Raw genomic sequence first — 24,525 nt, forward strand, 5'->3', positions numbered from 1 at the left:
CACCCTCTGTGTGAAAAGGTTGCCACTTAAGTCTCTTTTGTATCTTTCTCCTCTCACCCTAAACCTATGCCCTCTAGTTCTGGACTCCCCCACACCAGGGAAAAAAACTTTGTCTATTTATCCTATCCATGCCCCTCATGATTTTATAAACCTGAGGACACCCCTCAGCCTCTATCGCTCCAGGGAAAACAGCCTAAACCTATTCAGCCTCTCTCCATTGCTCAAATCCTCCAACCCTGGCAACATCCTTGTAGATCTTTTCTGAACCCTTTCAAGTTTCACAACATCTTTCCGATAGGAAGGAGACCAGAATTGTATGCAATATTCCAACAGTGGACATACTAATGTCCTGTACAGCTGCAACATGACATCCCAACTCTGATATTCAATGCTCTGACCAATAAAAAAAAGCATACCAAATGCCTTCTTCACTATCCTATCTACCTGCAACTCTACTTTCAAGGAGCTATGTACCTGCACTCCAGGGTTTCTTTGTTCAGCAACACTCCCTTGGACCTTACCATTAAGTGAATAAGCCCTGCTAAGATTTGCTTTCCCAAAATTCAGCGCCTCACATTTATCTAAATTAAACTCCATCTGTTACTCCTCAGTCCATTGGCCCATCTGATTTAATAGTCAGCGGGAAATTAGGAAACAAATTTGTAAGGAGATTTCAATTATCTGTAAGAATAATAGGGCGGTTATGGTAGGGGATTTTAACTTTCCAAACATAGACTGGGACTGCCATAGTGTTAAGGGTTTAGAGGGAGAGGAATTTGTTAAGTGTGCCCAAGAAAATTGTCTGAGTCAGTATGCGGATGTACCTACCAGAGAAGGTACAAAACTTAACCTACTCTTGAGAAATAAGGCAGGGCAGGTGACTGAGGTATCAGTAGGGAGAGCGCTTTGGGGCCAGTAATTATAATTCTATTAGTTTTAAAATAGTGATGGAAAAGAGAGACCGAGTCTAACAATTGAAGTTCTAAATTGGAGAAAGGCTAATTTTGACGGTATTAGGCAAGAACTTTCAAAAGTTGATTGGGGGCAGATGTTTGCAGGTAAAGGGATGGCGGAAAATGGAAGCCTTCAGAAATGAGATGAAGAGACTCCAAGGACAGTATATTCCTGTTGGGGTGAAAGGAATGGCTGGTAGGTGTAGGGAGTGCTGGATCACTAGAAAAATTGAGGTTGAATTGAATTAAATTAAATTAATATCAGGCATAGACAGGAGAGATCAAGTGAATCCTTAGAAGAATATAAAGGCAGTAGGAGTATACTTAAGAGAGAAATCAGGAGGGCAAAAAGGGGACATGAGATAGCTTTGGCAAATAGGGTTAAGGAGAATCCAAAAGGTTTTCCAAATACATTAAGGACAAAAGGGTAACTAGGGAGCGAATAGGGCCCCTCAAAGATCAGCAAGGCAGCCTTTGTGTGGAGCCGTAGGAGATGGGGGAATACTAAACAAGTATTTTGCATCTGAATTTGCTGTGGAAAAGGACATTGAAGATATAGAATGTAGGGAAATAGGTGGTGACACCTTGAAAAATGTCCATATTAGAGAGGAGGAAGTGCTGGATGTCTTGAAATGCATAGAAGTGGATAAACCCCCCAGGACCTAATCAGGTGTACCTAGAACTCTGTGGGAAGCTCGGGAAGTGATTGCTGGGCCCTTTGCTGAGTTATTTGTATCATTGATAGTCATCTTCTTTCATTTATGATCTATTTTCAAAGAAGTATAGTATTGTGCATGAAGTATTCATCTGGTGAGATTATTGAGTTCAAACATGATATAAGTTTTGAAATGCCTAATCCCTCCAGCAAATTTAAATTCGCTCAAATTTTACTACTTGACTTTTTTATTTCCATAATGATGACAGGTCACATCTTGTACCATAATCAGAAGTCAATACTTTGAAGTTCATTAAAGAACAGCAGAGCAGATAAAGCAACTCAACCTCTTGTCTGAAGTTATTACCTCTTAGAAGACTGCAAGTTGTCATATAACTGAGTCAGTGCCGAAGGGTGAAATAATCGCACAATGTTTCCCACTATGGCACAATGCAGCTTTGGAGATTCTGTTCCAGTTGCATGTATAAGAAATAAACTACTCAGTCCCTTGAGTCTTTTGTCTTTTCATCAGATTGCGGTCATGTTGCAGCTGCACAGGACATTGGTTAGGCCACTGTTGGAATATTGCGGCCACTGTTGGAATATTGCGTGCAGTTCTGGTCTCCTTCCTATCGGAAAGATGTTGTGAAACTTGAAAGTGTTCAGAAAAGATTTATAAGGATATTGCCAGAGTTGGAGGATTTGAGCTACAGGGAGAGGCTAAACAGGCTGGGGCTGTTTTCCCTGGAGCGTTGGAGGCTGAGAGGTGACCTTATAGAGGTTTACAAAATTATGTGGGGCATGGATGGGATTAATAGACAAAGTCTTTTCCCTGGAGTCGGGAAGTCCAGAACTAGAAGGCATAGGTTTAGGGTGAGAGGGGAAAGATATAAAAGAGACCTAAGGAGCAATTTTTTCACACAGAGAGTGGTATGTGTATGGAATGATCAGCCAGAGGAAGTGGTGGAGGCTGGTACAATTGCAACATTTAAGAGGCATTTGGATGGGTATATGAATAGGAAGGGTTTGGAGGGATATGGGCTGGGTGCTGGCAGGTGGAAATAGATTAGGTTGGGATATCTTGTCAGCATGGACGGGTTGGACCAAAGGGTCTGTTTCCATGCTGCACATCTCTATGACTCTGTAAACCTCACTCTTGCTTAAGAAAAGGTGGCTCAAGGTAAGGTGAGGGTCTAGTTGTATTAGCATTTGACTATTAATCCAGAGATCCAAATGATACTCTGAGGACCCAGGTTCAAATTCTACCACAGTTGAATTTAATTTAGGGTAGCACAGTGGCTAGCACTGCTGTCTTGCAGCACCAGGGACCTGGGTTCAATTCTAGCCTCGGGTGACTGTCTGTGTGGAGTTTGCGCATTCTCTGTGTCTGTGTGGGTTTCCTCAGGTGCTCCAGTTTCCTCCCACAGTCGAAAGATGTGCAGTTGAGGTGCATTGGCCATGCTAAATTGCCACAGAGTTCAGGGCAGTGTAGGTTAGGAGCATTAGTCAGGGGGAATTGTAGAGTAATAGGGTAATGAGTCTGGGTGGATACTCTTCAAAGGGTCAATGTGGACTTGCTGGGCTGAAAGGTCTGTTTCCACACTATAGGAATTCTAATTCTAATTCAAAACCTGGAAATTGACTGTCCTTCATTTTTGATCTGGTTACCTTAGTTTAATTGAAATGTGAAAGTCGTGTACTAATAAATAAAAGTTTTTAAAAATTGTTGCAATTGACTGCGAAGAGATTAAAAAAAGGAGCCATCACCCTTCTTGCCTGGCCATACCAAATTCAGGTGTTCACTTACTTAATTTCTCACAGTAAATGATAGACCTGGAGTGGGGAGGAAACAAATTGTTCCTACAAGAGCAGTTTTTAAAAGAACTCCAAAAAAAGGTTTCTTTGAATCCTGAACATTAATCAAGTTTGATACTATTGCCTTCATAGAAATAACTTAGGGTAAAATAACTTAGGGAAAACTAAAAGCCTTGTCTTTGGAAGAATAAAAAGTAATAGTGAAGCATTTAAGAAATGGAGTTTGGCCAAAAGCCAGGAAAACTGAAATTGTAAAACAACTGTCAAAATGCCTAGAGCTAGAAACTGAGGGGATAAATTAAAACATTACTGCAAAAAAACCAACAGAGAGTTGTGAACACAGCCCAGTCGATTACACAAACCAGGTTTCCGTCCGTTAACTCCAGGTTTCCATCCTGCTGTCTCAGAAAAGCAATCAACATAATCAAAGACCCCTTCCACCCCGGTTATACAGTCTTCCACTGTCTTCTGTCAGACAGAAGGTATAAAAGTTTGAATGTACAAATAGATTCAAGAATAGCTTCCCTGCTGTTATCAGACTTTTGAATGGACCTCACAAATGTTAACTCTGATCTCTCTATCTACATCTTCTCTATAATCTGCACACTGTTCTCCTCCTCTGATGCACTTTGTATGGCACAATCTGCCTGTATAGCATGCAAAACAACACTTTTTGCTGTATCTCGGTATGTGTGACAACAGTCAATCACTAAAACTGACGAAGCAGAGATTAGAATTAGAATGCCAACAGCAAGAAGAGAGAAATGAATTCTCGGAATGGAAAGAAGACACCTTCAGCACCTTCAGCACCTTCATCTCAGTGACAGAAGAATGTGCCTTGTAAGTAAAAGGTTGTGTGATACAAATACAATCCATATGTTAGCTCACAAAACTCCATAATGATGCTCCAGCCACTAAAGAAGCTAGAAGCAGGAGTAGGCTATTTGCTGTTCAAGTTTGCTCCACCATTCAGTATGACCACAGCTGATCCTCTATCTCAATACAATCTTCCCGCTTTCTCCCCATACCTCTTGACGTCTTAATTTTCTAAAAGCATGTCAACCTCTTCCTTCCATACACTCAGTGACATGGCCTCCATTGCCTTCTGTGGTAGAAAATTCCACTGGTTAGTCATCCTGTTTCATCACCCAGTCCTAAATGGCCTGGTACATATTCCGAGTCAATGACTCCTGGTTCAAGACTCCCCAGCCAAGGGAAAAGTCCTCCCTGCATCTAGTCTGTTTAATCCTGTTAGAATTTTATACATTTCAATAAAACTTCTGTCATCTTTCTAAACTCTAGTGAGTACAGGCTGTGATAAACTAATCTTTCCTCATACAACCATGACAGTGACGTTCCACTGCACTCCCTATATAGCAAGTATATTCACTCTTAGGTGTGGAGGTCAAAATTGCACTCAACACTCTCCATGTGGTCTTACCAAGGCCCTGTATAACACCAGTAAGACATCCCTTCTTCTGAACTTGGATCCTCTCAAATGGCAGCCAATATGTAATTTGTTTCCTAATTGCTTGCTGCACCTGCCTGTCTGCTTTCATTGATTGGACTATAGGGCAACCAAATAGTTTTACTTTTTTAAAAGTTAATTCACAGGATATGCCTTGACCAGCATTTATTGCCCATCTCTAATTACTCAGAGGGCACTTAGGAGAAAATGACATATCTGTGGGAATGGAGTCACATGTAGACCAGACCAATAAGAACAACAGATTTCCTTCCCTGAAGTACACCAGTGAACCAGATGGGTTCTTCTGACCATTGATAGCAGTTTCATGGTCCTCATCCGAATCATAATTACAGATTCTTATTGAATTCCTTTGCAGAACTACATTTCTCAATATATCGCGATTTAAATCATACCCTGTCCACCAAATTGCATAACTTCAGATTTAGCTAAATTATACTGGGCCTACTTTGTGTTTGCCCACACACTTGACTTGTTTCGATCACCCTGCAGCTTCCTTGCATCCTCCTCACAATTCACAATCCCACCTAGTTTTGTGACTTCAGCAAACAGAGAAATATTGCTTGTGATTCATCATCCCCGTAATTTATGTGTGTTGTGAATAGCTAGGGCTCAAGCACTAATCTATGCAGTATACCACTAGTCATCACTTGCTACCTGGAAAAAGACCCATTTACATCCACTCTCTGTTTCCAGTCTGTCAATCATTTCTGATTTCATACAGACATGTTGCCCCCAATCCTGTGTGCTTTAATTTTCCCCACTAGCCTTCTTGAAATCTAAATCTGCATCCACTGGCTCTCCCTTGTCTATTCTACTAATTATATTCCCAGAAAACTTTAGAAGATTTGTTAAGCATGATTTCCTTTTCATAAACCTATTCTGACTGTGTTTAATCCTGTTTATGCTTTTTCGGTTCAAAGGAAACAGAGAACATACAATATGCTGAGCAACATAAATGTCTGACCTTCATAAAACATGTATTCCTTTAAGAGCAGTAAGGCTTATGCATCACAAAAAGGCCACAACTGTCCACAATGTTCATGCTGAGTCATGTGTTATGAAATGTGGCTGTTATCAGGTTACCCTCAGGCCTATCTGCCTCATTTTACTTTGTCCATCTTCTTTAACATCAGTATTGTATAAGTCAACATTTTCATCATACGACCATTCTTTCTAATTTGAGGATACAGCCGACTGGTTCATCTCCCCATCTCTTTAAGTTTACCATGTTGTTGAGCTAGGCTGTGCAGAACATAGCAAGCAATCTACTCTGGAGAACCTGTCCAATGAATACTGGATGTTCCTGACAATGGAAGCACAGTTTCAGAAGACCATTGTCTCTTTAATGACCACTCTAGTGGATGCATGGGCACCATTATAGTGCAGTTAAGCATGAGTCTGAGGTTGCACACTGGGGTCACTAGCCATGCTTTCTGGGAATACCATTTGTCACCCAAAGCCAATCCTGGAGATGATATGGCAGCAGTCATTGGATGAACCAGGGAATTGTACAGAATGTATGAATGGTGACAGTACCCTGGATGATAGGTGTACATCTGCAAGAATCACAAAGATTTGGACATTCACAAATCTGGCTGCACAGTCAGTGGCCCCTTGCACCTGAGGGAATCTAGTAATAGTTGCAATTTTGGGTGCCTTAGACAGCTTGACTTTCTGGGTCAATGGGCAAACTGAATTGCTTTCCTGTAAAGGAGATCAGTGAACTCACAAAAAAATGTTCATGAGCTGCTAATTAGGAGATGCTTTACATATCCCCAATTGATCTTTTGAAGGAGCCAGGGACAAGGAAGTTCAATGCTGCTATGTTTGCATTCATGAATCCATGTGCCCATTACTACACTATGTTGATGTAGCCTTAACACATCGGAAAGTCAAGTCTGCACTACAGTTTACCTCATTTGTATGGTCCTGTGAAGGCTTCAATATGAATGATTGGGCAGTTATCTCAGTCCCCACAACCCCAACCTAAACCTGGTTGAAATGCTAAACAAAAAACCCAAAAGAACTGTGGATACTGGAAATCAGAAACAAAAGCAGAAATATCTGGAAAATCTCAGTAGGTCTGCCAGCATCTGTGGAGAGAAGTCAGAATTAACGCTCCGGATCCAGTTCTGAAGAAGAGTTGTTGGACTCAAAACATTAACCCTTATTTCTCTCCAGAGATGCTGCCAGACCTGCTGAGATTTTCTAGCCATTTCTGTTTTCGTTTCTGATTGAAATGCTATATGTTTGTTGCTTTTGTACCTTAAATACATTTATGATGCAATTGCTGCTTTACTCCTATGTAAATGTAATTTCTCATACAATAGCTTTCGGTACTTTCAGTGTTGACCTCTTGTTCTGGGTGTGTGCTGACTGCTTAAAAATCATTGCATTGCACAACTCTGGAATAATTTTGTTGGAATGTTGTCAGGGCCTATGGACTTTCAAGTACAGTGCCAACCTATTTACAAACATCCAACTTACAAATGCTTGTACTTACGAATATGATTCCTTGCAGTGGTGTAATTTTAAACACCTAACTTATGAACATTTCCTGTACTTACAAATGGCTACTTTATATTGTCCTGCACTGTGGTCTGACTTGCCTACAAAATCAACTGACAAATGGATTCCAAAATGGAACCTGTTTCCAACCTAAGAACTGCCTGTATCCTGATATCACATGGAATAGGATGAAGACTGGTACCTAAGATGTTAGGGACCTTTAGAGGAAGCCGAGATGGATCATTCACCCAGGTGGAGATTAGCTGAAGATTGTTGTGCCTTACCTTTTGCACTGATGTGCTGGGCTCCTCTGTCATTGAAGATGGATGTATCTCCCCCAGTGAGTTGTTTAATTGCCCTCCACCATTCACAATTGAAATTAGCAGAACTGCAGAGCTTAGATCGGACCCATTGGCTGTGGGATTGCTTAGCTTGATCTATGATTTGCTGCTGTGCTGTGTGGCATGTAAATATAGCTTCACTAGGTTAACACCTCACTTTTACCTGTTACTGCAACTGGCATGCCCTTCTGTAATCTTAATTGAACCAGAATTGATCTCCTGTCTTGATGATACTGGTAGAGTCAGGGATATGCTGGGACATGAGGCTGCATATTGTATTGTTGCTGATGCCCACAGTGCCTCATGGGTGCCCAATCTTGAGTTGCTAGATCAGTTCAAATTCTCTACCATTTAGCATGGTGATAACTGACACACAACATGCTGAAGGTGTTCAATGTGAATAACTATATTGGAACAGCCAAGAATTCCTGGGGTGCTGCTGTGGGAGAGCAATTCTTAAAGAAACTTGAGAGAAGTAATAGTGAGGCATGGATTGAGACTCAGTAGTATTGTGTGAGCTGCTGGGTTTAAAGTGCTTAAGAGTGCAAGAGTTTTGATCACTCCAGCTGACTCACCCCTTCTGGGTCTGCTCAAAGGCACTCCACACTCAACCGGCTTCTGGTCCTAACACCCGCCCCCTTTCCCATCCCCTTACCATCCGTCTCCCAGGATTCAGGTTCTACTTAACTCCTGCCGCCCTCAGTTCCCTGGACTCTGACCATTCCCTCACATGGCTCTGACCCTTGACCTCTGCGAACCACACCTAGCCCTGACCCCTGCCCACACCAGACCCAGCCCTGACCCCTGTCCACACCAGACCCAGCCCTGACTCCTTTCCTCACCACACCCAGCCCTGACCCCTGCCTTCACTATACCCAGCACTGACCTCTGTCCTCACTATACCCAGCCCTGACCTCTGTCCTCACCACACCCAGACCTGACCCCTGCCCTCACTATACCCAGCCCTGACCCCCTGTCCTCACCACACCCAGCCCTGACCTTGTGACCTCACCACACCCAGCCCTGACTCCATGGCCTCTGCTCACCAAACCCAGCCCTGACCCTGACCCCTGACTCTTGCTCACTATACCCAGCCGTAACCCCTGACACCTGCTCACCACACCTAACCCTGATCCCCTGACACCTGCTCACTATACCCAGTTATAACCCCTGACCCCTACTCACCACACCTAACCCTGATCCCCTGACACCTGCTCAGTATACCCAGCTATGACCCCTGATCCTTGCTCACCACACCTAACCCTGATCCCCTGACACCTGCTCAGTATACCCAGCTATGACCCCTGATCCTTGCTCACCACACCTAACCCTGATCCCCTGACACCTGCTCAGTATACCCAGCTATGACCCCTGATCCTTGCTCACCACACCTAACCCTGATCCCCTGACACCTGCTCAGTATACCCAGCTATGACCCCTGATCCTTGCTCACCACACCTAACCCTGATCCCCTGACACACTATACCCAGCCATAACCCCTGACTCCTGCTCACTACACCCAGCTATAACCCCTGACCCCTGCTCACCATGCCTAACCCTACCCTCTGACTCCTGCTCACTACACCCAGCCGTAACCCCTGAGCCTTACTCACCACACCTGATCCTGACCCCTGCTCTGCACACCCAGCCCTGACCTCTGCTCGCCCTCTCCATTCCCCACCTCCCACTCTCACATAAACATAGACTCCACTCATAACATTATCTCCTCACCCCCCCACTTCCTCAATAGCAGTGAACATTGCCTAGTCCATCATGCAAGCCAATCTTGTATCTATTGACTTCCATCTATACTTCTCGAAGCTGCAGAAAGACAGCCAACATCATTAAAAACCCCTCCTACCCTGGTTATAATCTCTTCCAACCTCTTCCATCAGGCAGAAGATATAAGAGCTTAAACAATCGCACCAACAGGTTCAATGACAACTTCTTCCCCGCTATTAATAGACTTCTGAATGGGCCTCTCAAATTTCAAAACAGTAATGTTCAAACCTGTCAAACCCTCTTTGCAGCCGTAACTTTATATTCCTCGACCTGTTTTAACACCCTATGATCTTGGCATGGTCTGATCTGTACTGCACACAAAATAAACCTTTGCACTGTACCCAGGCACATGCAACAATAATAAATCAAATCAAAACTGAAAATTTCATGTTCATTGCTACTGGGACAGCAAGATCTCCATCAGTAATTGCTCAATAGTTACCACAATGTGTTTTGGATAGACTTAAAAATCAATAAATCATTGCAAGTACACCTAATTAGCACTTTATTGTGTATAAATCGTCCTACTCAACCAAGGATGCCTAATCTTTATCACAGAATTGCTAATTATCTTTTTTTTGGATCATTTTGATGAGAGTGCAGCATTCTACCGAGTTGTGTACCTTTAAGAGTTCCCTTGGTGTTGTGCATTGACAGGTGAGAGGAGTGTCAGGTTACTAACGAGAAACGACTGTGCGCGGACACGGCAGTGGCTTCGTTGGAACGAGGGGCTTTAAACTTGCCCTCAATGACCCTGTGGCCCATTGCCCAGGGAAAACTGAGAGTCAGACACAAACAACCATGCCGCTGGGGAAAAAAGTGCGGCCAAGTTCTGCCGCAGGGAAGTTGGAAACTTTTGCCATAAGCAGGTACTTTCCTCATGAACACGCACAAAGACATTGTCCTGTGTTGTTAATAGTAATACAGTAATGGAAGGCGATTGTTGACCAAAGGGCTGCAAAAGTGCGGGAATACGGAAGCTTCTCTGAATATAAATAATCATACAATTATTGATTTGGGAATATAACCAACGGCTTATGCCGTGTTTTGTAGATGCCATTTCCTGTTGTCAGGGCACCAGAGACTCAGCCTCTGAGCTATGCTTCTACCTGACAGGCTAGGAACTCGGGTCATTTGCAGGAAATAGAAGCTGAAATCATGTAACACTCTGTGAGTACAAACCAGTCCGAGAGGATCTCGCAGCTAAGGGGTCTTTGGCCACATCTTTTAACTGGACTGTTTTATTTGTTTCCAAATGAGGTTGACGTAAAACTGTTTAGAAGGCGGTCGTTAGATCAGAAGCAAATGTTGTTCAATCTATCAACCAGAAACTGAATTGGACTAGCTAATAAATACAGCGGTTCCAAGAGCAGATCAGAATGAGGAATCCCACACGCGTAACCCATCTCCTGATCCGCCCTCACTCCCCACGCTAGTCCACCAGTAATAAGACATAAGTCAGGAATGTGATGGAATACTCCCCATTCTCCGGGACCATTGCAGTTCAAACAACGTCACCCAGAACAAAGGAACCCACATCCACTAACATTCATTCATTCATTCCACTCCCAGTGCGCAGTAGCAGCCATATATACTACCTTCACTGCAGGCTCTTTTAGCCACAATTTCCAAACGCATGACTGCGACCATCTGAAAGGACAAGGACAAGGACAGTGTAAACATGGGAACACTGCCAACTGTATGACTCTATAACTGCAAGTTCCCCTCTGATCTTCTCACTATCCTGACTTGGAAATATATCTGTGTTCTTTCAGTGTCACTGGGTCAAAATCCTGGAACTCCATCCCTATAAGCATTGTGGGTGTACCTCAAGCACATGGACTACAGGAGTTCCAGAGGCAGCTCACCATCACCTCCTTCTGGGCAACTGGGGATAGGCAATAAATGCTGGCCAGACCAATGTCACTCTCATCCCCCAAATCAATAAACAAAAAATCCTTGTGAACTGTTTCTGTATAATAATAGTTGTAACATAAAAGCAACCAATACTGACCTTATATACATTCATGTGAAAATTCACACTAATTTCCCTTCAATTAGCTATAAGGCCGTGCAGCAAAATGAATTTTTAATGCAACGGATCACAATTTGATGTAGCAAGGCAACAGACAGCATTGCATTTGGGGAAGGTTTGTCTTTCTCCATTTTGTCCTCAATAATGCTTCTTGCTATAAATTTCTTACTGTATTGATATTAGCTGCAAACAGTCCTGGGAGTTCAGTGAAAAACACCAGTAATTGAGTATCCAAACTAGTCAGATTGAAGAAAGAGGTGTGAGTACTGAGAAGGAAGTAGACATTAGTGGGTGAATTTAGTTTCATTTTAGCATACAGATCGAGAAGAAAGAGTGGATTAAGAGAGAAAAGAGACTGAATGCAAGTAAAAGAAATAAGGTTAACATTTGCAAATCTCCAATGATTGACATCTGAAGGAATGAGAATCCGCACTTGGAATTGCTATGTTCAGTGCCAGAGAGACAATTTGGCAATGATTACATGTTTCATGTTACTAAAAGGAAACTGTGCAAGACCAATCAGAAATAGACAAGATGTAACTTTCAACAGTGAGTTCATTTTGTATCCTCTGTATAACTTCAACTTCACATCATTCAATGCACCACAGTTTTGAAGCTTTCAGTAAAATACTGCCTTCTCAAAGCTTGACATGGATGAGCACATTTCAGGTGGTAAAGTATTTCTATGTTTAACCATGCATCTGCTGTTCTCTGAAGATCCCGTTAGTATTTGTGTCAGAACAATGGTGACTCAATGAGGTTTACTGTTATTGTGACAGCAAACTAGGAGACCTAGTTACCACCACTTCTTTGCTATAACACAAATACCAAAGGAAAATACAGCAGATGCTGGAAATGTGGAATACTAAGGAAAACATTGAGCATATGTGATCCATATGCAGAGACAAACTGTTAATGTTTCAGCTTGATTGTCTTTTGTAAGAATTGTTGCTCAGTGTCCATCGAGAGAGAAGGATTCACCTTGTTCTGCTGCTGATCAGTCTTTTGACTCATTTTCCCTTTCATCTGGCAAATTATTGCCATGTTAAAACTTATTCCTGATAGTGTGGACAGTAAGTACATACTCATCTATCAAATTTCTGATGTTCTACTATCTAAGGTCTGCTGGCCCAGTGGTAGTACTCTTCTCTTATTCATAACCTTACTCCAGGGCATGTAGTTGTGTTAGCACTACAGTGCATCACTGAATGTTGTCGTGTTGTATCGGAGATATGGCTTTTCAAAGGCAATGTCATACCAAAACTCTGATTTGGTGAATGTAAAATGTTAATTTAAAGTGTAATAATTCCTGGTATCTCTGACAATGTTCAACCTTTAACCAAAGTTCTTCATTTGCTGTGTGCAGACTCTTGTGTTCACAACAACTATTCATCCACCAGCAACCATTAAACAATAAGAAACAGGAACAGGAGTAGGCCATTCAGTCCCTTGAGCCTGCTCCTCTGCTTAGTAAGATCATATCCTATCCAACATTCATCAGGTTCACTTTCCTGCCCTTTCACAACCCGTTTAGTAGAATTCCAGCCTGTTTAACCTTTGCTTATAAGACAGTCTCTCCTAGTGGGAACCTTCTCTGAACTGCCTTTACTTAAATGATACCGATCGTTAAATAAGTGAACCAAAACTGCTCACAATATTCCTGATATGGTCTCACCAGCACCTTGTACCGTTACAGTGTGACTTGCCTGTTCTTATAATCTAAGCCCCTTGAAATAAGGGCCAACATTTCATTAACCGTCAAAAACAGAACAGTTCTGAAGAAGGGTCACTGGACCCAAAATGTTAACTCTGATTTCTCTCCATAGATGCTGCCAGACCTGCTGAGTCTTTCCAGCAATTTCTGGGTTTTTCTTTCTGATTCTATTAGCCTTTTTGTTTCGTTGCTGCATCTGTGTGCTAGCTTTCTCTGTTCTGTGTACAAGTAGCCCTGAGTCCTTTTGTGCTGAGCTTTCTGCATTTTTTCTCCATTTAAGTAATATTACGTTCCTTTATTCTCCTTACCAAAAAGAGCAACTTTTCATTTTCCACATTATGTTCCATTTGCTGACTATTTTCCCACTTACTTAACCTATCAATGTCTCTCTGCAAACTCTCTGTATGCCTCTTGCAACTTGCCTTTGCATCTATTTTTGTGTAGTCTGAAAATTTGGCGACAGTACATTCACTTCTTTCCTCCAAGTCATTAATATATTTTGTAAACCTCCAAGGGATCTTTTACTCTGATGTCACTTATTAAACATAGAAACATATAAAACCTGCCTCATCCCCTATTACCGTATCCAAGATAGCCTGCTCCCTGGTTGGCTCCATAGCCCATTGCTCTAGGAAACTATCCCTAATGCACTCTATGAATTCATTGTCGTAGCTACCCCTTTCAAGTTGATTGACCCAAGAAGATTAAAATGACACATAATTACTTCTCTATTCTTTTTACATGCTCTTATTATAGCCTTTCCCATGCAGTGGCTACTGTTTAAGGATCTATACACAATTCCTACCAATGTCTTCTTCCCTTCGCTGGTTTATACCTCTGTCCAAATGGACTCTTCATGAACCAATTCTAAATCACGTCTCACAACCGTTCTCATTTCATCTCATATTAAAATGCTATCTGATCACCTTTTTCATCCCTCCTGTCTTTCCGAAAGTTCAAATATCCCTGTTCAGTTCTCAGTTTTGATCTCCGTATAACCATGTTTCTCTAATGGATATGAAATCATATTCATTTACCTTGATTTATGCTGTTGGTTCATCCACCTTATTCCAAACATAGTACTTTGTGCATTAAGATAAAAAGCCTTTAAATTTGCTGTGATATCAAATTTACCTACAATTCTATGTTTCCTTGATGCAATATGATATTTGCATGTTTTGTCCCTTCCTTTCATTTTCTAGTAAAAGTCAACCCCACAATAACCTGCAATTGTATCTGCTCCTTTACTATTGATTTTATAACTTTCCATGCAATGGAAGCCACCCAACCTCCAATATTTGGTTTAAAGCCCTATCTCCAGCTCGAGTTATGTGATGCAGCAGGACTCCATTACCAGCATGATTCCTATCCTACTGGATCAGCTTCCCCCTTCCTTAGTACTGATGCCAATGTCCCATGAATTAAAACCTATTTCTTCACACCAATCATGTATTTAATCCTGGGCCAGTCAGATTGTGGTTCAGTTGATAATCCATATGTTATTATTTTTTTGATTCTGATTTTCAATTTAGCCCAGAGCTGCTATATTCCCTCAACAAATCCTCTTTCCTCATTCTACCTATATTATTGGCACCTATGTGGACCACGATAACTGGATCATTCCACTCCCACTCCAAATTCCTCCGCAGCCCAGATGAGACATCCTGAATCCAGGCACCAGGTAGGCAACACATCCTTTGGGACTCTCAGTCTTTGTTCCGTGGTGCTATGGTCAGTTTACTCGTCCTTTGTGTAGCCCCTGCTCTTACCCACACAGGGACTAAAAATCTCAAACCTGTTAGACAAGCTTAAGGGCTGAGGCTCCTTCAGCACTACCTTCTGGATGCCACTATATGCTTTGCTCATAGTCAGACCATCCTAACCATTGACCAACTGTGAGGTAGATAAACTAAGAGGTGTGAATCCCTGCTGAAACTGAGCACCCATTAACTCTTCCCCTCCTCCTTGATGAGACTTTGAATCTCAGTCATCAGCACATCAACTCTGAGCTAGAGTTCCTCAAGTAGCCAACACTTGCTACAGATGTGGTCACTGTGAGCCACAATGGGTCTACCAGCTCCCACAACATGCAGGTACAACACATCACCTGGCCCTGCATCTCTATTTTATTTACTTATATAGAATAGTACAGCACAGGAACAGGCCCTTCAGCTCACCATCATTCTGTGCTGATTGTGATGCTATGCCAAACTAATCCTATCTAAATGTACATGGCCTACATTCCTCTTTTCTCAGCCTGTTTGTGTGCCTGTCTAGATGCCTGTAAAATGTTGCTATTGGATGTGCTTCTGCTACCTCCCTGGGCAGCATGTTGCAGGCACCTACCAGCCTCAATGCAAAAACAAAACCTTTCTTTGTGCATCTCCTTTAAACCTTTCCCCTTTAACCTGAAAGCTATGGCTTCTAGTGTTGACATTTCCTCCTGGGAAACAGCCTATCCACCCTATCCTTGCTTCACATACTTTTATATCAGGTTGCCCCTCAGCCTCTGATATTCAGTGAAAACAATCCAAATATGCCCAGCCTCTCCTTATAGTTAATGCACTCTAAACCAGGCAACATCTTGGTAAACCTCATTTACACCCACTCCAAAGCTTCTATATCCTTTCCATAGTGTGACGACCAGGACTGCCTAAAATACTCTAAATGTGCTTAACTAAAGTTTCATACAGTTTCAAAATGACTTGCCGACTTTTATATTCAGTGCCTAGATGGGTGAAGGCAAGCACCACATTTTCTACTTGGGAACCCAGCAACCTTTTGAACTCAATATTGAGTTCAACAATTTTAGGATCTGAGTAGTAATTGTAATAATGTGAGCCAAGTGGACCTCATAGAATATGCGTTCCCTGATTGGGTCTGTTAATCTGTTCCATTCAGATAAATATAAACAGGAGTGTCAGAGGTTCTGAGAGCTGGCTCTGAGGGAGCTGGATAAGTGTCAAGGACTCTCCATGTATAAATAAAGGGTGACTTGGTGACGGGATAGCAGCCTCTGTGGAGTTATTTCACTGAGCACCTTCTTTCATGCCCTTACCTCAACCCCCATAGGTTGAGGACGGTCTGACTATGAGCAAAGCAGGTAGTGGGATCCAGAAGGTTGCTACTGTGATCACCAGCAGCCCATTAGCAGCTACTGATTGTCCTGGCCTAACCTTTATCCATTCCTGTCTGCTCAAATATCTCTGTCTGTCTGTCTGTCTCTATCTATCTCTCTATCTCTGATCTTGGCAGATGGAATATGATGAGGAAAAATGTGGGGTGAAATGTTCGTAGGCAGGAAGAATAGAGGAGCTGGGTATTATTTAAATGGATGAAGTCTGCAGAAAGCTACAGAAGAGGGATTGGGGGTGCTTGTCCATGAATCACAAAAAAGTTAGCATACAAGTTCAGTGAGTTATAGGGAAGACAAATGGCTTGTTGGCCTTTTATTTCCAAAGGGAATTAAGTATAAAAGCAGAGAGGCTTTGCTGAATATATATAAGGCACTAGTCAGAACACACCTGGAATACTGTGAACAGTTTTGGGCCCTTTATCTAAGGAAAGATGTACTGGTATTGAAGGCAGTCCAGTGAGGGGTCACTAGGCTGTACAGAGAGGGCTGTTACTTGAGGAAAGGTTGAGTAAGTTATGACTGCACTCATTGGAATTTAGAAGAATGAGAGCTAACCTTTTTGAAACATGGAAAATTCTTCTCGGACTTGGCAGGGTGAATGTGGAGATGTTGTCTCCTTTTTGCAGTAGTATCTAAGACTAAAGGGTGTAATTTCAGAATAACGAGTTGCTCATTTAAGACAGAGGTGAGGATATATCAGAAGGTAGTGCATCTGTGGATTCTTTACCACAGAGGGCTGTAGAGGCTGGGTTGTTAAATATATTCAAGGCTGATACAGATAGAGTTTTAATCATTAAGGCAATTGAGAGTTTTGAGAAAAAGCAGGAAAGTGCAGTTGAGGATTGTCAGATCAGCCATTATCTGATTGAATGATAGAGCAGACTCAATGGCCTACTTCTGCTCCTATGTCTAATGGTTATGATCTAAAGTTGTTGAAATTGATGTTTAGTTCAGGAGGATGTAGAGCACTGTTTCAAAAGATAAGATGCTCCTCAATCATGAGATAGGCCTCACTGGATGACTATTTATAACTGATACTGGACAGAAAGGTCAGCATGGGAGCAACGTAGGGATCAATACAAAATGTTGATGTATTGGAGTGGGGACTTTGGATACACATCCCTTCTCCCTTTAATTCTCTAATAGGGTTTCTAGCGCATCTTTAGATTAGATTAGATTACTTACAGTGTGGAAACAGGCCCTTCGGCCCAACAAGTCCACACCGACCCGCCGAAGCGTAACCCACCCATACCCCTACATTTACCCCTTACCTAACACTACGGGCAATTTAGCATGGCCAATTCACCTGACCTGCACATCTTTGTGACTGTGGGAGGAAACCGGAGCACCCGGAGGAAACCCACGGGTCAGTCACCTGAGGCGGGAACTGAACCCGGGTCTTTGGCGCGGTGAGGCAGCAGTGCTAACCACTATGCCACCGTGTCGCCCACTTAATAAAGTTGACTTTTATTCTTCAGCTACAATAACTGCCCTGGCCTTCCCAGCTTGAGGTTTTAAATGAGCAATGATTGGATTTCATTCCTGCTTAGCAGGATGACTATTATTGCCATCTCATTAACATCCCACTGTGTGGACTTCAAAGTGTACATTTTAACATGGTCCAGAAAAGTTAGTTAACTACTCTCAAGCTGGCAATCATGCAAGGCACAATAACATAGCATAAGAAAAGCAATTTCTTATCAAGTAATATGACCATGTTGGGGCTTTAAAAGGTTATTTTGTCCTTTTTTTAATCTGTAAGAAAATAAACAGCTTGTGAGGCCTTGGAGTTTTTTTTAAGTTGGAACAATAGAAGCAGCCTGAATGGGTGTGGTTGAGTTCTCAGAACCAGTTTTAGTTTGGCTTTCAGCTATTGCTTTTGGGGTCTGGAAGAAATGGAAGCTTATTGTTTTCCTCCCCTCTCAATTATAGCCAAAAGCTGGAGTTTCTGTGCCTACTACGGGAGTTTCATGTGACACAACCTGTTTTCTGGATTTGCCTTTTTCCATGTGTGTGTTTATGGGATGTTACTATATTGGAAGTTAATCAGTAATGGTTACTGTATCTATTGTTCTATTAAGTTTTCCATTTGAGCTAAGTTATTCCAATTCCTTCTTTCTTTTGTTGTATTTTTAACTAGACTGGATTAATAAAGTATGTTTTGCTTTAAATCCGGTGGTTTGACCAATTGAATTGCATCTGGAAGGCAACACCTTACATTTACCTTTTAAACAAAGAAAAAAAGTATGGACCACACTATCTTTTGAAGGGGATTTGGTCTGGTCCACAACATTATACACTCCAGATGCTTTTATTGGGAAGAAAAATGCAAATTTAGAAAATGCTATTGTTCATTTAATTTTTCATTGTGTTTCAGCATTTTTCAAGACATCAGATCTGACGCAGTCAAGCCTACAATACCCAGAATTAAATCTTCACAAGCGCGGGCAAAGACATCAATTCCAGGAACCAGACGAGGCTTGACTCCCATTGGGTGGCGTTCACAGGTTGAACAAGAGGAGCATCCTGAGTGGTTAGAGTGGGAGCTAATTAAACAACGCAGCAGAAGGCACTCGGTGGGACTTTTCCAGAATGTGGCAACAAGCGACAATATTCAAAAGTTTGGAGACACACTAAAAAGCTTGAGAAAGGGCAAGGTAAAAGCAGGAAAGTCAATTAATTAATGAAATGTTATGAAATCGGTGCTGTGTGTAGTTTGGTGAAATGATTGCTTGGTGCTAGGTATGACTGGGTTATGTAGTTCAATTTATCAAATATTTTTGTTACAAGCCAACGTTCTCACCTCCTGTCTTTTTCATTTCAGACAGCTTTTGCTTGACAGAATCCACTAGCCTAGATGAAAAGTTTGTTTTCAGTGCCAATGCAGTCAATCATTGCACAGTATCTCATCTAGTCTGATATTAGGACATGAAGATCAGAAAAGCCCTTGGGCCAATTTTTAACTCTGTTCATCCAGCAGAAACAGATTTGGTAGATTGTTAAAAACAATTAAGTTACCAGCTTGGCTGAGTTGGTTTCAGGGCCACAACTTGTATCAACAGCTGGTAATATTCCAAAAAGGTTGCTGCACGGTTTTAATGTATTCCTGTCTATAACTTGTTTGTGCTAGTAGCCACGCAACTGCAACTAAATCATGCACTGTTTACCTTGCAGTTTACAAACCCATTACAAGCAAGATAATTAATTATATTTTGCTTCAATAAGATAATTGATCAGTCCTCTTTCAAACTGGTTAACAAATATCTTGTAGAGAATGCACAACTTTTAATAAAACGTTTGCTCTTGAGATGTGGACTTCGCTGGCTGGCCAAGATTTATTACACATCCCTAGTTGCTTTGAGAAGGTAATGGTTGTGAGCTACCTTCTTGAACCACTACAGTCCATGTGCTGTAGGTTGACCCATGATGTCCTTGGTGGAGAGTGGAGTTTCAGGGTCTTGACCCAGCAACAGTGAAGGAAGGGCGAAATACTTCCAAGCCAGGATGGTCAGTGTCTTGGAGGGGAACTTGCAGGTAGTGGTGTTCTCATGTATCAGCTCTTGTCCTTCTAGATGGAAGTGGTTTTGGGTTTGGAAGGTGCTATCTAAGGATCTATGGTGAATTTTGCTGTGCATCTTGTAGATAGTGCACATGGTGCTGCCACTGAGTGTCAGTGGTGGAGGAAGTAGATGTTCGTGGATGTAGTGCCACTCAAGTGGGCTGTTTTTTCCTGAATGGGGTCAAGCTTCTGGAGTGTTATTGGAGCTATACTCATCCAGGCAAATGGGGAGTATTCCATCACATTCCTAACTTCTGCCTTGTAAATGGTGGACAGGCTTTGACGAGTCAGGAGGTGAGTTACTCACTGCAGTATTCCTAGCCTCTGATCTGCTCTTGTAGCCACTGTATTTATGTGGTGAGTTCAGTTGAGTTTCTGGTTAATGGTAACCCCAAGGATGCTGGTAGTGGGGGATTCAGTGATAATAACACCATTGGATGTCAAGGGGTGATGATTAGATTGTCTCTTATTGGAAATGGTCATTGCCAGACATTTTTGTGGCACAAATGTTACTTGCCACTTGTCAGTCCAAGCCTGGATTTTGTCTAGATCTTGTTAAATTTGAACATGGACTGTTTTAGTATCTGAGGAGTCACGAATGCTGCTGAATATTGTGCAATCATCTGTGAACATTCCCACTTCAGACCTAATGATGGAGAAAAGGTCATTGATGAAGTGGCTGCAGATGGTTAGGCCTTGGACACTACCCTGAGGCACACCTACAGAGATGTCCTGGAACTGACTTACCTCCAACAACCACAATCTTCCTACATGCCATGTATGACTCCAAATAGAGGAGAATTTGGCTCCTAATACCCATTGTTTCCAATTTTGCTAGGGATCCTCAATGCCACGCTTGGTTGAATGTAGCCTTGATGTCAAGGGCTCTCACTCTCACCTCATGTCCGGAATTCAGCTCTTTTGTCCCTGTTGACCCAAGGCTGTAATGAGGTCTGGAGCTGAGTGGCCCTGTTCAAACCCAAAACTGGGCATCACTGAGCAGGTTATTGCTGAGCAGGTGCTGCTTGATAGCACTGTTGATGGCATCTTCCATCACTTTACTGGTGATCAAGAGTAGACTGATGGAGTGGTAATTGGCTGTTTTGGATTTTCCCTGCTTTTTCCACATTGTCAGGTAGATGCCAGTGATGTAACTGTACTGGATGAAACTTTCTAGAGGAGTGGCAAGTTTTGGAGCACAAGTCTTCAGTTGTATTGCTGAAATGTTGTCAGGGTCCATAGGCTTTGCAGTATCCAGTGCCTCTAACCATTTCTTGATATCCTATTGAGTGAATTGAATTGGTTGAAGGCTGGAATCTATAATGCTGGAGACCATTGGCGGAGGCCAAGCTGAATCATCCACTCGGCACTGTTGGCTGCAAATTGTTGAGAATACTTCAACCTTATCTTTTGCACTCATGTGCTGGCCTCTCCCATCATTGAAGATTAGATTAGATTACTTACAGTGTGGAAACAGGCCCTTCGGCCCAACAAGTCCAAACCGCCCCGCCGAAGTGCAACCCACCCATACCCCTACATTTACCCCTTACCTAACACTACAGGCAATTTAGCATGGCCAATTCACCTGACCTGCACATCTTTGGACTGTGGGAGGAAACCGGAGCACCCGGAGGAAACCCACGCAGACACGGAGAGAACGTGCAAACTCCACACAGTCAGTCGCCTGAGGCGGGAATTGAACCCAGGTCTCTGCCGCTGTGAGGCAGCAGTGCTAACCACTGTGCCACCGTGCCGCCCAAAGATGGGGATATTTGTAGAGCCTCTTCTTCCAGTTTAATTGTCAACCACCATTCGTGACTGGAATTGGCAGGCCTGCAGAGCTTAGATCTAATATATTGGCTGTGGGATCACTTAGCACTGTCTATCACTTGCTTATGCTGTTTGGCATGCAAGTTGTCCTGTTTGGTAGCATCACCAGGTTGACACCTCATTTTTAGGTATGTCTGGTGCTGATCCTGGCATGCCCTTCTGCACTCTGCAATGAACCAGGGTTGATCCCCGAGTTTGATGGTAATGTTTGAGTGGGGGATATGCTGGGCCATGAGGTTACAGATTGTGCTGGAGTACAATTTTGCTGCTATCGATGGTCCATAGCACCTCAGATGCCCGGTCTTGAGTTTAGCATGGCGATAGTGCCACACAACATGATGGAGGGAATTCTCAATGTGAAACCTGGTACTCAGTCACAAAACCATCACAACTGCACCACCCCACCCCTGCAGTTACCCATCATTCTTTGTTGCTGCAGTGGCCTCATTCTCCAGGTCTCTCTTTTGGCCAACTGCTCCTTTCTGCCTCAAATGAGTCTGACCAGTGGCATTGTCGAGAGGCCCAGCTGTTAAAACTTGTTGAGCATCTGTCATAGACTCCCATGCAGGATTGCTATGCCATTCCTCTAGCTTCCCAACAGGGCTTAAAGACTACTTCCCTGATCGAAGGTTACATTTATACTGTCGCCATCTCTCTGAGACACAGAGCTGCGTGATTAATTCAGGTCTGATAGAACCCAATTTCTGCTTCTAAACAAACTCCCAGCAACACCACTTGTCAAGCTCCATTCTTATTCATTATATTTTAAATTATTTCAGTATATAAGAAAGAGGTCCCTTTTTAATAGGATTTTGCCATTGAATGAGAGTGGAACTCTGTATACCATCAAATGTCCAGTAGGTGTCTCACTCTGCTCAGCTTCAGAGTCAGGTTGTGTAATGATCTGCTTTAAGCTGTTCTCACCAAAATCACATTTACATTTACTGGATCTTAGCTCTCAGTATTTTAAAGAATTGCATCACGTACTCTCTTTTACAACCTTTTTTCTCCATTATAAACAAATTCAATTTTGTAATCCAAACCCCTTTGCAAGCCAATCCTGTTTAAACAAAAGCCTATCCCTTTACACTTCACCTGCCTCTGGATAGGATTTAATAATTCAGAAGTTGAAGAGACTATTTTCCCATCACCTTCAAAAATATAAAAGGTAAAGTCACCATTGTGTTACTGAACCATGGGGCTCCGTCATTGGAGAAAACAATTGATGTTAGTTAAACCTGAAGGTCACCATGCCTCAGGTGAGGAGTAATTTCATCTACTGGAGGAATTGAACCCACACTATTGGCATCACTTCACATTGTAAAGCAGTCACCTAGCCAAGTTAGCTAATCAAAGTGCTAACAGTGTATCAGATTAATGTGTTATAGTTAAGTGACTTCACTAAATTTCTATTAGAGGAAAAATGCTATCTAAAGGGAAAATAAAATAAAGATATTGAAAAGCAATAATCAATCAATATAGAATTAGAATCAGTGCACTAGTTCTTAATACAAGCTTGTCTGAAGATGTCAGTAATGTAACCAGCTGGTTTCTGAACTTTTAATTGATTTTCAAGATTTTTTTTCATGAATGATTTGTATTCCAATTGGCCTGTTGCATTGGTACCTGGTATGACAGTTAAAATAAACAAGCAGAGCTGTCATTTTGTTTTATTGGACATTTCATATTTGAATCACTATGTTGAAGTAGGTGAATACTTTTATACAGTGAGAACTGAGGCATAAATCGTTTAAAGGTTGGTGGCTTATCTTGTTCAGGACCCACAGGTGATGGGTGTTGTTTGACTAAGGACACATAAGGATTGTACTGCTGGAACACTGTAGTAGTTAAGTTAGAGACATTTGTTGTGTCATTGACCAAGGAAAACCATTTTGGGTTGTAGTTCACTATCTGGCCTGGATCTATTTAAAATGATAAGGGGGGGGGGGGGGTTGTGGGGGGGGGGGGGGGTTGTTGCTTCAAAGTGAAGATTGGAAACTAACAACAATTTGTTTTCAGACAGAGGGTTTGAATTGCAGGTTTTTTTTAGAAGAAAGTCTGAAATCAAACATAAATTGTCAGGGTGTGATTCCATTGGATGTGAAATAGATTGATTGAAAAATGAATTAGATTCATTTCGTAGTAAAGATCAAGGTGAGTGCAAAGAATCTGAAAGTTCACATTCAGAGTTGACAACATGTTAAAGTCACTGAAAAGAATGATAATTCTCTGCGGAATAGCTGGAGTAAGCTACTTTGTTCTTTTGATGTAGTTTCTACTGAACAACCCATTCATAAAAAAAGCACAATTAAAATTATGTATGGAACATTATAAGGCATTTGGCTTTGGAAAGGCAGTAGATTTATAATTTATTCAATCAATATGTTATTGCATCCTTTTAACAAAACCTAGCATCAATAGTCAGAATAGTAGAGAAGTGTTAATGGAGCCAAATGATAGAAATTGAAAGTGGACAAAAAATCCTTTTAAAGTTACATTGGCAATTTTCTCATCCCTGTCATCACAGATTAAAAATTCTACTCAAAGTTGCAGGCATGTTCAATGATGTACACACAACCTATTGAAGAGGTGATTAAATATGTGGTATATGCAAAAGGTTTATTATAAATCTTGCATTAGCATGAGACTTTAATAAAACAGAGGCTATAGATGTAAAGGTGTGGCCAAGGATAAAAACATTTTCATTC

At 42.0% G+C, this 24,525-nt stretch overlaps 1 protein-coding gene across 1 annotated transcript in view; it reads left to right on the plus strand.

Annotated features, from left to right (window-relative positions):
* The first annotated feature begins 10,210 nt into the window (after positions 1-10,210).
* Positions 10,211-24,525, plus strand: part of wdr95 (WD40 repeat domain 95) — a 121,527-nt gene continuing 107,212 nt past the window's right edge. The window contains exons 1-2 of the mRNA XM_043692043.1: positions 10,211-10,412; positions 18,806-19,085. Coding sequence (XP_043547978.1) covers positions 10,345-10,412; positions 18,806-19,085 — 348 coding nt within the window. The 5' untranslated portion in view covers positions 10,211-10,344. The remainder of the gene's footprint in view (positions 10,413-18,805; positions 19,086-24,525) is intronic.

The sequence above is a fragment of the Chiloscyllium plagiosum genome, chromosome 6 (genome assembly GCF_004010195.1).
Source record: "Chiloscyllium plagiosum isolate BGI_BamShark_2017 chromosome 6, ASM401019v2, whole genome shotgun sequence".
NCBI classification, from domain to species: Eukaryota; Metazoa; Chordata; class Chondrichthyes; order Orectolobiformes; family Hemiscylliidae; genus Chiloscyllium; species Chiloscyllium plagiosum.